The sequence below is a fragment of the Coffea eugenioides genome, chromosome 5 (genome assembly GCF_003713205.1).
Source record: "Coffea eugenioides isolate CCC68of chromosome 5, Ceug_1.0, whole genome shotgun sequence".
Lineage (NCBI taxonomy): Eukaryota > Viridiplantae > Streptophyta > Magnoliopsida > Gentianales > Rubiaceae > Coffea > Coffea eugenioides.
In genome coordinates, this window is record NC_040039.1 from 43,930,993 (window position 1) to 43,944,565 (window position 13,573).

Consider the following 13,573-nt stretch of genomic DNA (forward strand, 5'->3'; position numbering starts at 1 on the left):
TGTTGAACAGTCAAAAGGGAACAAAGCAAATCATTCTTTCTTCAGAACCAAGTTGTGTTTTTTATTTCGTTCTGGCATTAGTGTACGTGGGGTTAAAAGGCTTTCCCAATCCCAATGAAGAAGTGGTGAAGATCAATTCTTTTAAATATTTTTTTTATGTTATCTCATGTGGGTTGTTCTTGTTTCGATTCAAGGTGGTTGAATTGAGGAGTAATTCTATTGAATTTTGTGGAAAGTTTGAGTCTTTTTGGATTGTGAGGTGTTTTGTGGAGAATTGGGCTTCTGGGAATCTTTATTGAAGGCGGTTTCTGCAAGTTTTTGTGCTTGCATGATCGTACGGTGAATTGGGTTTTTGGTAGTTTGATGACTTGTTGAATGGTTTCTGAAACAGAGGGATATCTATGTGGTTAATAATGGTTTGCTGATTTTTCAAGTATAAGGGAAGATTGTTTATTGCTATTGATATTGGTGAATTATGGGAAATCTTTGTGGAAAGCCTTCTTCAACTATCAAGGATGGTGGGGAGAGTCCAAATGGAAGGAAATTAGCGAAAGCTTCGTCGCAAACGGATTTGACCAGAGCAGTTTCATCAAGGAGAGATGAAAGTTTTAGATTGAAGAAGAAATTCAATAGTGGTGAGATAAAAATTCATATGATTGATAGGAAACTGAGTGGTTCAAGAAGGGTTAGAGATGATTACTATGATAAAAATAAAGAGAATTCTGGAGCTCTTGGCAATTATTATCCAGGGCCTGGAAGTGTTCCTAAAGGTTTAGAAGGGGAACAGGTTGCTGCAGGATGGCCTTCTTGGCTTGCTTCTGCAGCTGGTGAGGCTATCAAGGGATGGCTCCCAAGAAAAGCTGATACTTTTGAGAAATTAGATAAGGTATTTTTCTGGTTTTGCATTTGATCACAGCAAGTCTGCAAATAATAAGTTCTTTGTCTGCCTTTTATATTTATTGGTTTTACTTACCTATTGGTTGAGAGATCAGAGACTATGTCTTTTCTTCTTTCTGTTTTTGGATAAAATTGCTTATTTTTGATATTGTTCTTGTTATTTCTGCTGAAATTGATTAAGCTTCGTTTTAACTGATCATTACTCACGTCTTGGTATAAGTTCTCTAGCATTATAATTCGATCTTGGCTTAAAAGTACAATATGTCAGAGGGCTATGCTGTGATCAGTCCGTTTGTCCTCAAAATTTTTGTTTTTTTTTTTTTTGACTCGTTAGTTTTCTACCATGATGAAAGTTAATTTTCTGGCTTTGTTGCCTGGCTCGGGCTGGAAGCTTGATGCTTATCCCCTTCTTAGTCACTAGGCAGAGTACTGGTTGCATAGAGTAGCCTTATTCTCTGAAGTGAAAGGGAGTAATTTTGTTAGTGTTTTACTTGCTGTTAAGCAGTTTATGACAGCTCAGAAATTAACTATTAATATCGATACTATGTGAGTTGAATTATAGGTTGTTGCGCTTTCTTTATAAAGAAGAATGTGGAGTGTATTTTAGTTTTGGTCCATTGTAATTTCAGGAAGATATAAATGTTTAAAAATGAATGTAAAGTAATCTTTCCTTCTTTGTTACCATTTCATTCTGCACATTAAGATTTTACCTAAAGTTTTATTTGGTTCAATTCCAAGATAAAAGAAAGAAATCTGCATTTCTTGCATCAGTCTTTAAGTAAACAATGTCAATATGACGTTGGTCCTTACTTTTGAAACATTTTTGCTATATTTACCTTTGACCAAGTCAATTGTCAACCTTTCTTTCTTATGGTTTAAGTCTTCCTTTCTGTCATTCATTTTGTAATCTTTTTAATGCCCTAGGTTTGTTCCTTAATCCTTCATTTACCTTTAATTTCAGTTTAAGAAGGTCGTCCGGGTCTTGTAGGTGGTTTACACCTGTAGGAAACAGTATGACTGTCAGTATTGTATTTTTGATATATTAAGTGGGATTAGTTATTTACATGTTTAAAGTTCATAATTCTTGATGGTGAAGTGCTTGTAACTTCTTTCTTTATTCTCTCTGTTGATATTGTTCAATGATTGGATTTGGATCTTGCGTGATAGCATTTATTTCTTGCAGATTGGTCAAGGAACTTATAGTAGTGTATACAAGGCTCGTGACCTGACACGTAATAAACTTGTTGCCCTTAAGAGAGTTCGGTTTGACAATATGGACACCGAAAGTGTGAAATTTATGGCCAGAGAGATCCTCATTTTGCGAAGGCTTGATCATCCAAATGTAATTAAGCTGGAAGGCTTGGTTGCCTCAAGGACATCTTCTAGTTTATATCTTGTTTTCGAGTACATGGAGCACGATCTAACTGGTCTGGCATCACTTCCTGGTGTTCGGTTTAGTGAACCACAGGTATTTGAACTTTTGTTTTCATGTAATTTAGATGGATTGATTTTTCATTTTGGGTTGAATTGTAAAGGCACCCATCACAGCTCATTGAAGTCTTGGTTTCATTTCATTTATTTGTTCATTCACATAGTGCAATGTTGGCCATGCTGTCAGCCAGTTGTGACTTCCTTAAGCCTTCTTCTTTCAGTCGGATGACATTAACTAACGCCTCCACATTATCTAGGTCAAATGTTACATGCAGCAGCTGCTAAGTGGACTTGATCATTGCCATACTCATAGTGTTCTTCATCGAGATATAAAGGGTTCAAATCTTCTACTTGACAACCATGGCTGCTTGAAGATTGCAGATTTTGGCTTGGCCACCTCTTATGATCGTAATCAAAAAATTCCATTGACAAGTCGTGTTGTGACTCTGTGGTACCGACCACCAGAACTATTACTTGGAGCAAGTCATTATGGAGCTGCAGTGGATCTATGGAGTGCTGGTTGCATTCTTGGAGAACTCTATGCTGGCAAGCCTATTATGCCTGGTAGAACAGAGGTATAGTAAGCACAAACTTCTCCCTCTTATCATAATGGGTTATCACACTATTGCTTGTTCTTCCTAACTTCTGGTACTTATTTTTGGCTTAAATGTTGTGTGATGCATTCATGTATTTGGTTTATAGGTTGAACAACTTCATAAAATTTTTAAAGTTTGTGGCTCACCATCAGAAGAGTATTGGAGGAAAGCAAAATTACCGCATTCAACGGTATTTAGGCCTCAGCAAACTTATAAGCGGCGTCTTACAGAAACATTTAAGGATTTTCCTCCTGCAGCTATGGGGCTAATGGAGACTTTACTTTCCATAGATCCTGCAGAACGAGGAAGTGCAGCTGTTGCCCTCAAGAGTGAGGTATTCATTCCCTCGCCTGTGTACATACATATACAAGAAGGGGAACTATCATTATTTGCTGAAGCTCGTTTCAGATAATTATTTAGTTCCCTTCCCTTCTAAGAAAACTCTCCTCACGTTATAAAGGAGCTTTTTTTGTTTAATTTTGCAAGTTTCAGAAAGAAAGAGTTAATTTGGTGGTACTATGTAGGTATCCTACTGTCTGATGATGCATATTATGGTGCCATAAGACTAATATTTCATTGATAACACCTTTTTGAGCTTTTTTAACTTCTATCTCAATTTCCAAACTTTTAACAATCTAGAATTGCTAGCATGACTGATGGTTTGCATCTCTACTAGTTCTTCAAGACGGAGCCATTTGCATGTGATCCTTCAACTTTGCCCAAGTACCCACCCAGTAAGGAGATTGATGCAAAATTACGGGAAGAGGAAGCTAAAAGGTATAGACTTATAAGCTATTCATCTTCCAGGTGGAAATTAGCTTTAAGATTCATTGACTTACTCTTTAGGCAAGCATTTTTTGGGGTAGCATTATTTAAATTTTGGGGGATGTTGTCTTCTCATGTTAAATATTTCTACAATAATTACAAAAAGTTAACATTTTCAGGATATCCAAGTGTCATTTTCTGGCTGTCTTAGTGTTTACTGTCTGAAGTTCTCAGTTAGCTGCATTATTTGTTTTCAAGCTTCTGTACCTACCTTTCTTTTTGTGGAAATAAGTCTATTGTTAACATGCATACCTGTTTGAGATTATGCTCATATTGTTTATTGCAATATGCCTTGCAGACAAGGTGCTCAGGGAGTTAAGGGATCTAAAGATTTGCGAGCTGTTCCAGTATCTGATGCTAATGCTGAATTAGTTTCATCAATGAAGGTGATTGGATGATGTTCTAATTTATATATAGTTGGATAGAATTTTCTTTTTCTATAGAGTGATACCATTACGTATTGATGAAAATATGGTTGTGACGTCTCTTCCATATGGGACAACATTACATATATCGTGTTTTGAAGTTTCCTTAGAATGACACAATAAATTAGTAAGATAAAAAATATTTTGTAGTTACTTAATCATGTAGTTGGGAGGCTTCCATTTTTCTCCATTGTTACAGCTTATCTTCAATTCCATTTCCCAAAGCAAGATATCCTAGATTGGAGATTTCAGGTCAAACAGCCAGGTCTATGCTATGGCACAATTTTCTGTACCTGAATCTCCAAGTGCTTTATGCTTAAATAAAGGAAACAGAACTCAAAAATCTGTATCATGTTCTAAATGAATGGGTTTACATTGTCTTTTACATAGTTAAGTCAGAAATTGGATGTCAGAAATGCATTTAGCTCTCCTCTTTTTCTATAGATAAAATGCTGCATCTTTGAAAACCTTCAGATATTCTGAGAGTTGGGCCATCTTGTAGAACTTTCTGCTTGATTGGAAAATGTCGTAAAGTTAGAAAATTTTTTTTTTTTGGGTGTAGTAAAGAAAGACAAAGGAATTAGTTTTGCTTCTGAGAAAATGACTTATTGTATGTTGATAAGACTAATCATTATGGTTGTACTGATTTATAATCTTTTCCCTCACATACAATAACACACATAAGAAGGATAGGTAGTTAAATTGGTTAATATTTTGCCACTGTACTAACGTATTGGTTGACTATCTTTCTTAGTCATAACTCTAAACGCGGAGATAAAATCCTTTCCTGTCATACAGAAATGGGCCACTTATCTGCTTATTTCAGCTTTAGTGTTCCTCTCAAAGAAGATTATGACGAGGGTGCTGTTTTTGCACTTATACTACTTTAGTTTTGCTTGTTTCCTGTTTTTTGTCGTTTAGACTGATGTTCGAATTTGGATATTGGGAGAAGGTCTTCTAATTTACCGGGCCTAAATATGTATACTTGAGATGAAAAAGATGAAGTAAAAATTGGTTTTGGTTTTTGAATTCTGCTAAAGGACTAAGTAAATGTGAGAATACATAGTGTAATCTTTGAAAGTTCAATTTTAGTGTTAATCTACTGTGTATTTTAGACGCGAAAGAAGTGAGAATGCTAATGATTCTAGTTAGTAGTTAGTTAAGTTGTCCTCAACAATTTTTTCTTACAACTGTTCATCTTCTGTTTAGAGAAATGCCCATTCAAAGAATCGCAGTGAGCTGTTCAACCCCCATAAAGAAGAAACTTCCCGTGGTTTTCCTGCTGGTCCACCTAGACTATCAAAGGGCGTTATAGAGACAAGGAAAGCAACCTTGGAACATCCACCACAGAGAATCTCTTATTCTGGTCCTCTTGGTCCTGGATCTGGATGGGCAATGTCTGGAAAGAAATATGATGATATTTCATTTGTTTCAAATAAAGCTGATTTGTCGACTTTGTCTGGATTAGTTGCATCTCGGACTTTGCCATCTGAAGATTCACGGGAAAAGTATGGCTCCCAGCAGGTAGAGATAGCAAATCAAGTAAAAGAATCTTTGAATTTATCTGGGGAGCCTATGAAAAAGCATGATCAGAAATGTCGCATGGAGAATTTAGCTAGTTCTCGTCATCTAGAAACTGGAAGAGCCACAAAAGGACCAGTGCTGGTAAGTTTCATATTGACTTTAAGCCTGTGGGAGTGCTGTGAAATGGTTACTTTTTTATCTTTGATTCCTTTTAAGGTCCAATAATACATTGAATTGATTATGTGAACTCTTCATACTTTATTGCAGTTTGTTTTGAGTTATGCTCTAGTGATAGGATGGATTTTGTTTGACCAAGAACTGGTGTTTTGATAACTTCATTTTTTTTAAACTTTTCACTGCTTACAATAATTAAAGTTTGTCAGTGTCACAATGTTTTCTGGACGGATGTCTACATCTGATCCCAGCATGGTTACTTTTTGTTGGCGAACGAACATTCTATCTTTCCATTCAAGACCTGTATTAGAACACAAACCAAATATGATTCCCGGTATCAGTCTAACTTGGTTCCGTCTTCTCTTTTTTGTTTATCCATGTCTGCTTTAGCAGGGTCATCCTAGCAAGGCAACCAAGATCCATTTCTCAGGTCCATTGGGCGTCCCTCCAAATAAAGTGGATCAGATGCTAAAGGAGCACGATCGGCAGCTCCAAGAAGCTGTTCGACGGACTAGGATTGAGAGGACAAGAGTAGGTAAAGTAGAGGGCCAAGAGATGCAAATGACAGCAAATCCCGTCTATGCATCCACTCAAGGCGTGAGGTAGATCAGCTTTTACACAACATATTTAGAGAGAGAGAGAGAGAGGAGTTCCCGGTGTAAAAATTATTAGTTCTTGTATAGCTGTGAAATGATTTTGCTTGATTTCCTTCTAGTTCAGTTATTCCTTGCATAAATTGCATCATAATGAAGAAAATGTAAAGTAGCATCAAAATTTTGAGTTTGCTGCAGAATATGGCTTTTAATTTGGTTTGTGTTGGACTGATGCTCCAATATATCAGGCTACGACAGACTCATAGCCAAGGTAGAGACCATTTTTCGCACCGCAGCTGTCATATCATGTTTCAGGGTATATCAAATTCATAGGAGTTTCACACCATTTTATATGCTACAAAATCTTGTACATCTTTACTTTATAGTAAACAAAAAAAAAAAATCCGAGGCTGAAATGGTCCATTTAGATGTATCTGTTCGTTCTAGGACCAGAGAGGGTACACTCAACTTTGAGTTATAGATTTGATATTTCTGGGCTGAGATACGAGCAGCTTTGGACTATAAAACTGCAGCACATGGAACCTGTTCAGATTCGAGGACCTTCTTTGCTGCTTCTTTGATCACTTGTCCGCTAACATAATGTTTTCGACAAACGGGCATATATACTTCAGCGCCAGCAATTAGTTCTGTTTCAGTCTCCTCTGTCTTTCTCAATGTAAAGAAAGCACGTTTACCACAGAGCTCACACCGAGCAGTTAACTTGGTTACAGAGTCAGCAAGGGGTATAACTTCAAGAACGGACCCAAAACTTCTCCTAAAATCATGAGGAGTAAGGTCAGCAAAACATGAAACTTTCCCAGAATCAGAGAAATACAAACTTGAGTTGGTTCAATTTTTTGCCTCACAATTTTATAATGTTCAGAAAAAACATAGACAGAAACAGTACTACCTTAAATAGTCCCCATCCAGCCCAGCAACTATTACAGTCTTGCCATCATGGTCAGCAGCTTTCCGACAGAAATCATGAAGGTCTTCGAAAAACTGTGCTTCGTCTATACCAATTACTTCTAGCTGTATTCATGTTAAAAGTTGGTACTGAGGATACCCTTATGATGGATATGAGAAAATCATGAAAACTTGTTTGCTCCTTTTGAAATATCTTATGTGCATATAAAAAAGAAAGGCCATGCTATTGACGCTGCATTATTTCTTTACTACACGGTTAATTTCAACAGGCCATACCTTATCATATGCCTCAGGACCAAGTTTCTGTCTGAATGATGAAAGATCCGCCATTGGCCAGCATGGTAATTTTTCTCCATCATGCGTCACAATTGAATCCAATGCATATCTAGTATCCTTGTTTGATTTTATTACTGCAACACTTCTGTATTACGGCGTTAAGTAGAAAATCAATGTATAAAGAAGTCATGTTTACATCCACCAAAAATGCGACATTCCGTTCAGACTGTACAATTTCAAACAGGAAGACAGGTATATCATATTTTCGCTAAACCAGCGTCAAGTAATCAAGTTCCAACAAAAGATGTGCACGAAGAGAACAGGAAGATTTTGGGAGATATAATTCACCATAGTGATTGAAAACTTGATGCCTCTGCATTCTTTGGTTCTAACTCAAAGTTCTTAGCCACAAGGTTTACCAAGCCAGTGTCTCCATGAGCCTTACAAACCCCAATTGAAACGCCCTACACAAAAGGGTGGGTGATCCTTACAAGGTGAAATTTTGACAAAATCTAACATATCCACCATAGCTGCATAATGCTTCCCATTTGGCAGAACTCCACATTCTCTCCTCATATACTCATTCACCAACCCTCCATGGCTACAAGCAGCCAAAATTGCAAAAAATCCCACATGATTTGGTCTGAAAACTTCATCTATGGCAGAATAAAATACCAGAAACTCTGCCATTATTGCATGGTGTCCAAATCCAGATATAAAGGGAGTCCCAGGGTACAACTTTTCAGTTAAAACACATAATATCCTCACAGGTGGTCATTCCTCAATCCTAGTACCATCTCACCAAGCACGCTTAACAATGAACACACATCCTAGTGCTTCTCTACAGAACCCGACATCTATTCGTACAATCAACACCTAAATTAAAACAGACTGTAAAATTCTTCAAAGATCAAGTTTTTAATACTGCTTGATAGCATCCAATTACCACCAACAAAGTAAAAATTCAACGGGAAAACAAAATGAAAAATCAAATAGCTTAAAAATAAATCCTACAAGCAATTATACGATATGCAACAATCAAGAATACAAGCAGGATAACAATAATATTATCATCACCTTCCATTCGTGCTCTCAGTCTGAATCCTCCTTAGAAGGGTGGTAGTTTTACCAGCAAACATGGGACCCACAATTACGTGAATTTCACCCACCGGAGCAGCGGGTTCCATAATATTCACGTTTTTATGATTATGCTGTTGATGATGATGAGTAGGGCGGTTTTGCAAGGGGGTTTTACCTTGAACAGAAGCAGAAAAAAACCGGAAATTTGTTGTTGGGTTGGGGTGCCGATGGTGGGAAAAGATGGGATTTTGATTTTGGAGGGAATGATTTACAGGGATGATGGTCATAGTTGTAGTGGGTTTGGAGAAACATGGGTAGCTGAGAACCCTTGAATATTTCATCATCATTCTTGAAATCAATAGCCTAGAATTCATGATTCCTAGGTTTGGAGAATAATTGCGAACATTTTTGCTGGAGACTCGGGGCTTTTGGGACTTTTGGAGGGAATTTTCCAGGTGGAGAAAGTGCACGGTGTTTTTTTTTTTCTTGGTCTTTTTCATATTGATTAGTGGTAAATGGTACACTCAATGGGTGTAATTTAGAAATAAATTATTTTTTATGTGGACTTATTTTGCATATATTTCTTTATTACTGAACATGACTTTGCTTTTTTAAGATTTTTTTTCCTTTAAGACTATAATTATGTTGTATGTTTATGGGTAGTTATATTGGAAAGATATGTAATTACAATGAAAATAAATTATGATTAAAGTAAAATTTAGGCCGTGTAATTGTGAGAATAAAAATGAAAGTTCAAAAAATGATAAAAAAACGTTTATATCAAAACTCAATGCTCTCACTTTATATATAGTATAGATTCTATTGAAAATCTAAATAATAATAAGTAAGATTTAAAGGAAAATAATAATCTAAACACTTGGGAAAAAAGAAAATTGAAATTTTCAACTCTGTGAAATGTGTAGCTATTTTATTTCATCTTAAATTCCTTCGTTTTTTTTTTGTTTTGGTTTCCTTCTTTTTGTGCGCGTGTTTTGATCATGATGCCATTATCTATCAATCTGGCAATAAAAAAATGTATTTGTTGGGAGACCGACTAACTTAAACTAATTTGGAAGGCAAAAAGTATTGTCATAGCTAAAATTTTAAGGCTACATGTAAAATAATAAAATTACCGTCTCAAATAAATTTGTGATAATATTTGTATATAATATGATTCTAAGAAAAGACAATTTTGAAAATTTACCACAAATTCTTCAATTTGATTCAACACTCAAATACTCACAAGTTGTAAACATTCGCAATCAAAAACGAAATTTTGGGTGTTCTTGTCGATCACGGGCGCATACATAAATAAAAATCCATATGTTTTTACCCGTACTCTCATGATGATGATTCGAGTCATACTCATTTAAATCATTTTATCTATAAAATCACAGAAGAAAAATGCACAAGGAGTGGGCCTGAAAAAAGAAAAGGTAGAATTCAGGCTTGAGTTTTTTTTTTAAAAGGGGTAAATTCAGGCTTGAGTGTGGTTCTCATGGATCCTGATCCGTCATACAATGTTTTGTTCTCTTAGGCCCATTAACTTCAAAAGTTTTAGATTAGTTCTTCCCAAGGAGGCCATAAAGTTTGGTGCAAGGCTTCACTCCATCTAGAGCTCCTGTATGTCGAGTTATCGACTCTATTTGTGTTCCGGTACATTAGAGAACAAAGAGAGAAAGAAAGACCAAAACAAAGGAGGCCCAAGAAATCAAAAAATAACGCTTTTAGAGATAATTTTAATGGAGCCTGGGTCCAGATGATGCTGCAAGTGTATCAAAAGAAAGATAAGATCAGCTCTATCCAGATGAGCCTGTTTTGCTTTAAAAGTCGTACATAGAGCCTTATTTTAAATTTTTTTCCCTTCTTTTTTACTGAATTCTGTTAGCTAAAATGGTTCTATTACCAAAAGTTTTTACTTCAAATCCAAGCTCATGTTTGTAGTGCAGAATTTGCCCAAAGAATATATTGGTTTATAGGATCAGAAGGTGACTTCTAAAGGGTAAAAATTAAGGCATCTTGTACCTCTTATTAGGTTCCATTTGCCTTGTATGTCTCCATCATGTACAACTATTTTTTGACCTTTTCTTGATTCAATGCAGATTTTTCACTAAGGTAGTTCACTAACGATTAGCAGCAAAGCAGTATTAAACCAGGTAATTTGTCCACTTCAATTAGTAATTCTACAGAAGATGGTCATCATCAAACAATTTTTCAGCAAGATGGTTCACTTATTACGGTTGACTGGACTCAAAAACGAGTAGTAATTAAAGCAGAAATAAACCAGGTAATTTCTCCAATTCCATTACTAATTTCAGAAGATCATCAATATCCCCAAACAAATCTTCATCTAGATTATATGGTATGGTTTGATTGGACTCGAATGATTAGCAAAGCAGAACTTAACCACAAAACTTCTCCACTACCATTAATAAGTCTAAAGAAGATAAAGAATCATCCATGCAACAACACAGTTTCATGAAGTGACATGAAATCATACACGAATAGTCCATTATCTTTGATTCTTCGGATAAGTAAATCATTTTCAGAAGGCGTGCTGTAGGTTAGTCGAGATTAATAGTTAGACGTTTCAAGAACTTTGCTTAAACAAAAAGAAAACATTGGACAAGACTCCTGCACCAATTGTGATACGTTTTGGATTATTGATGGGCAGAAGATCCCACAATTCGTATTAATACAAATCGTTACACTATAATGCTTTGGATTATAGCCATGGATACTTTTTTTTTTTTTTTTCCGTTTTAGTAAGCGAGCGAGGAATAGAATTAAAAAGCGAGAGATTCGAAGTTTGAACCTAGAACCTTAAATTCTCGAGATTTCAAGCTTATTCGTCCATTAGTCCAAGGCCTCGTTAGCATACTTGACCGTTTAAAAGATTAATCAACCTAAAAGTTGATGTCCAACTAGCCCAATTCTCGTGTGACTTCTCTTTTTCTCTTTTCTTGTGAATTACTTTTTGTTTTTAGAGTACACATCAGAATCTGATGAGTCAGAAAGATCTTGTTTCCCATGATTATTATTCTGATATATATATATATATATATATAAACCGACCAGAATTAAAATACAAGCATTGATGGAAATGCTTCTCAATGTTGAACCCAGGAAGTTATCTCCTGCATGCATGATAACAGCTGGAAATGGATAGTTGTCAGCAGAGTGGCAAACCTTAAAAAAACAGAAGCCGCTCGCAGATTTGGCTGCTGCTTAGAATCAAGATTCTATCCTATACCCATGCATTATCCCCTAGATAACAAATTATGCCCGGTCATTGATAATTTTTTGTTTCATTTTTTATTTACACAAAAGAATTTTGGCCTTATTACTTCATCGATCACGGATTAAGAAAATCTAACCTTAAAAATTAAGTACCACGTACCTCGTACACCTTATCAATTGGTATTAATTAAGCAAATTCTGAAACATTATCTGCACGTACTAAAATTTCAACAAATTAATCAATTGGTATTAATTAAGATGGAATCACAATTTCATAGTCAAATATTGGAATCAATTGAAGCATCAAATTATGTGTATGCCTTATTCAATTGTTTCGTTGTAATTAAGGGCTTAAACCCTTAGCTCGCGGGAAGCAAAGTATAATGGATGGTCCAAAAGAAATGATTGCAGAAAGAGGAATTGTTTGTAATGCAAATTATTAAACCTGAGAGCAGTTTTTAAAGCTGAGTGGATTGGGCCAACGCATCAACATCAGAAGATAAGCCCACGTGTACTCCGTACAATGATATCAACTCTCCACCTATGGGATTTCGATTTTATCCATGTGGCTATTATTTAACTCTTCAGATTAGGATAAACATCAAGAGCTTAACATTAATTATTAGTATTAGTACTTTGAGCTTTAATAATTGATAGATTCATTAAGAAATTGTTACTTCTAAGGTAAGGGATCCCAGCCAAAAAATATTGAATCAAATGGGCTGGTGTTCTACATGACTTTGAACTATCTAGCGTCTTTTGCTGATAATAAATTTATATGTAGCCCTGTTTGGAGTTGACGTACTTAGCACTTTTGGGTGTTAAAAGTACTTTTGAGATATTTGATGAATATCATTCCACAAAATTAGGAGTGGATTTTTTAGTGTTAAAAACACTTTTAGTAAAAATTAAAATTTGGTACTTTTAGAATAGTTTTTATGTTTTAAAAAATAAAAACGTTGAATTTAATTATTTTATCCTATATTGTTAACTAAATAAAGAGATAAACACATTTAAAAATTTTAAAATGACACATTATCCAATAAAAAAAAGTACTTATTGAATTATATATCTTACTAATATATTTAAAAGTACTTGAATACTTAATAAATGCATTTATTAAAAATTTTATTAGGTGAAATACTTTTCAATAAGATACCATAACCACAAATAGGCGTTTTTCTCTTTTTTAAAGGGATCAATAGGAATTCTTACTTATCCCTTTAATGAGTCAAATCCGTAACCTCTCGCTTATGATTGAGGCGTTTTACTAATTAAGTCGCTCTTCATTGTCCACATATGAACTCGTTAATTCATCTTTATTTAGAACAAAGTATCTGAAAATAACAATGAATCCAATTAACTTCTATCCGCAAAAAAGGTAAATACATAAAGACAATCGTAGGTTTCCCAGACTTCTTTAAAATGTGGTTCTGATATGATATTGGCTCGCGATTTTTATGAAAATTTCACCCAATTGAAAAACGTGCTGTTTGCATCCAAGTCGAAAATCGACAAAATGGGATTTGTTGTAGAATGTATGACTCGGTTCATACAAATGTCTTTTTCTACGTAAAAATCATGA

At 35.2% G+C, this 13,573-nt stretch overlaps 2 protein-coding genes across 3 annotated transcripts; one reads left to right on the forward strand and one right to left on the reverse strand.

The window, feature by feature from the left end:
* LOC113770084 (probable serine/threonine-protein kinase At1g54610) lies at positions 1–6,753 on the forward strand. Of its 2 annotated transcripts, none has more exons than XM_027314440.1 (8): positions 1–886; positions 2,081–2,365; positions 2,586–2,903; positions 3,031–3,258; positions 3,601–3,701; positions 4,048–4,135; positions 5,384–5,839; positions 6,263–6,753. In XM_027314440.1, the coding sequence occupies exons 1-8, from the start codon at positions 476–478 to the stop codon at positions 6,476–6,478; spliced, it is 2,103 nt and encodes a 700-aa protein (XP_027170241.1). In that variant the 5' UTR covers positions 1–475; the 3' UTR covers positions 6,479–6,753. The 2 variants fall into 2 exon arrangements, with proteins under 2 accessions (XP_027170241.1, XP_027170242.1); XM_027314441.1 differs by having other exon boundaries at positions 6,266–6,753.
* A 31-nt stretch (positions 6,754–6,784) lies between these two features.
* Positions 6,785–9,207, reverse strand: LOC113770085 (thymidine kinase a-like). Its single transcript, XM_027314442.1, has 4 exons — positions 8,746–9,207; positions 7,669–7,813; positions 7,376–7,497; positions 6,785–7,240 (listed from the first exon to the last, which is right to left on the reverse strand). Exons 1-4 carry the CDS (start codon positions 9,120–9,122, stop codon positions 6,985–6,987), a joined length of 900 nt encoding a protein of 299 aa, XP_027170243.1. The 5' UTR covers positions 9,123–9,207; the 3' UTR covers positions 6,785–6,984.
* Between the last annotated feature and the right edge of the window lie 4,366 nt (positions 9,208–13,573).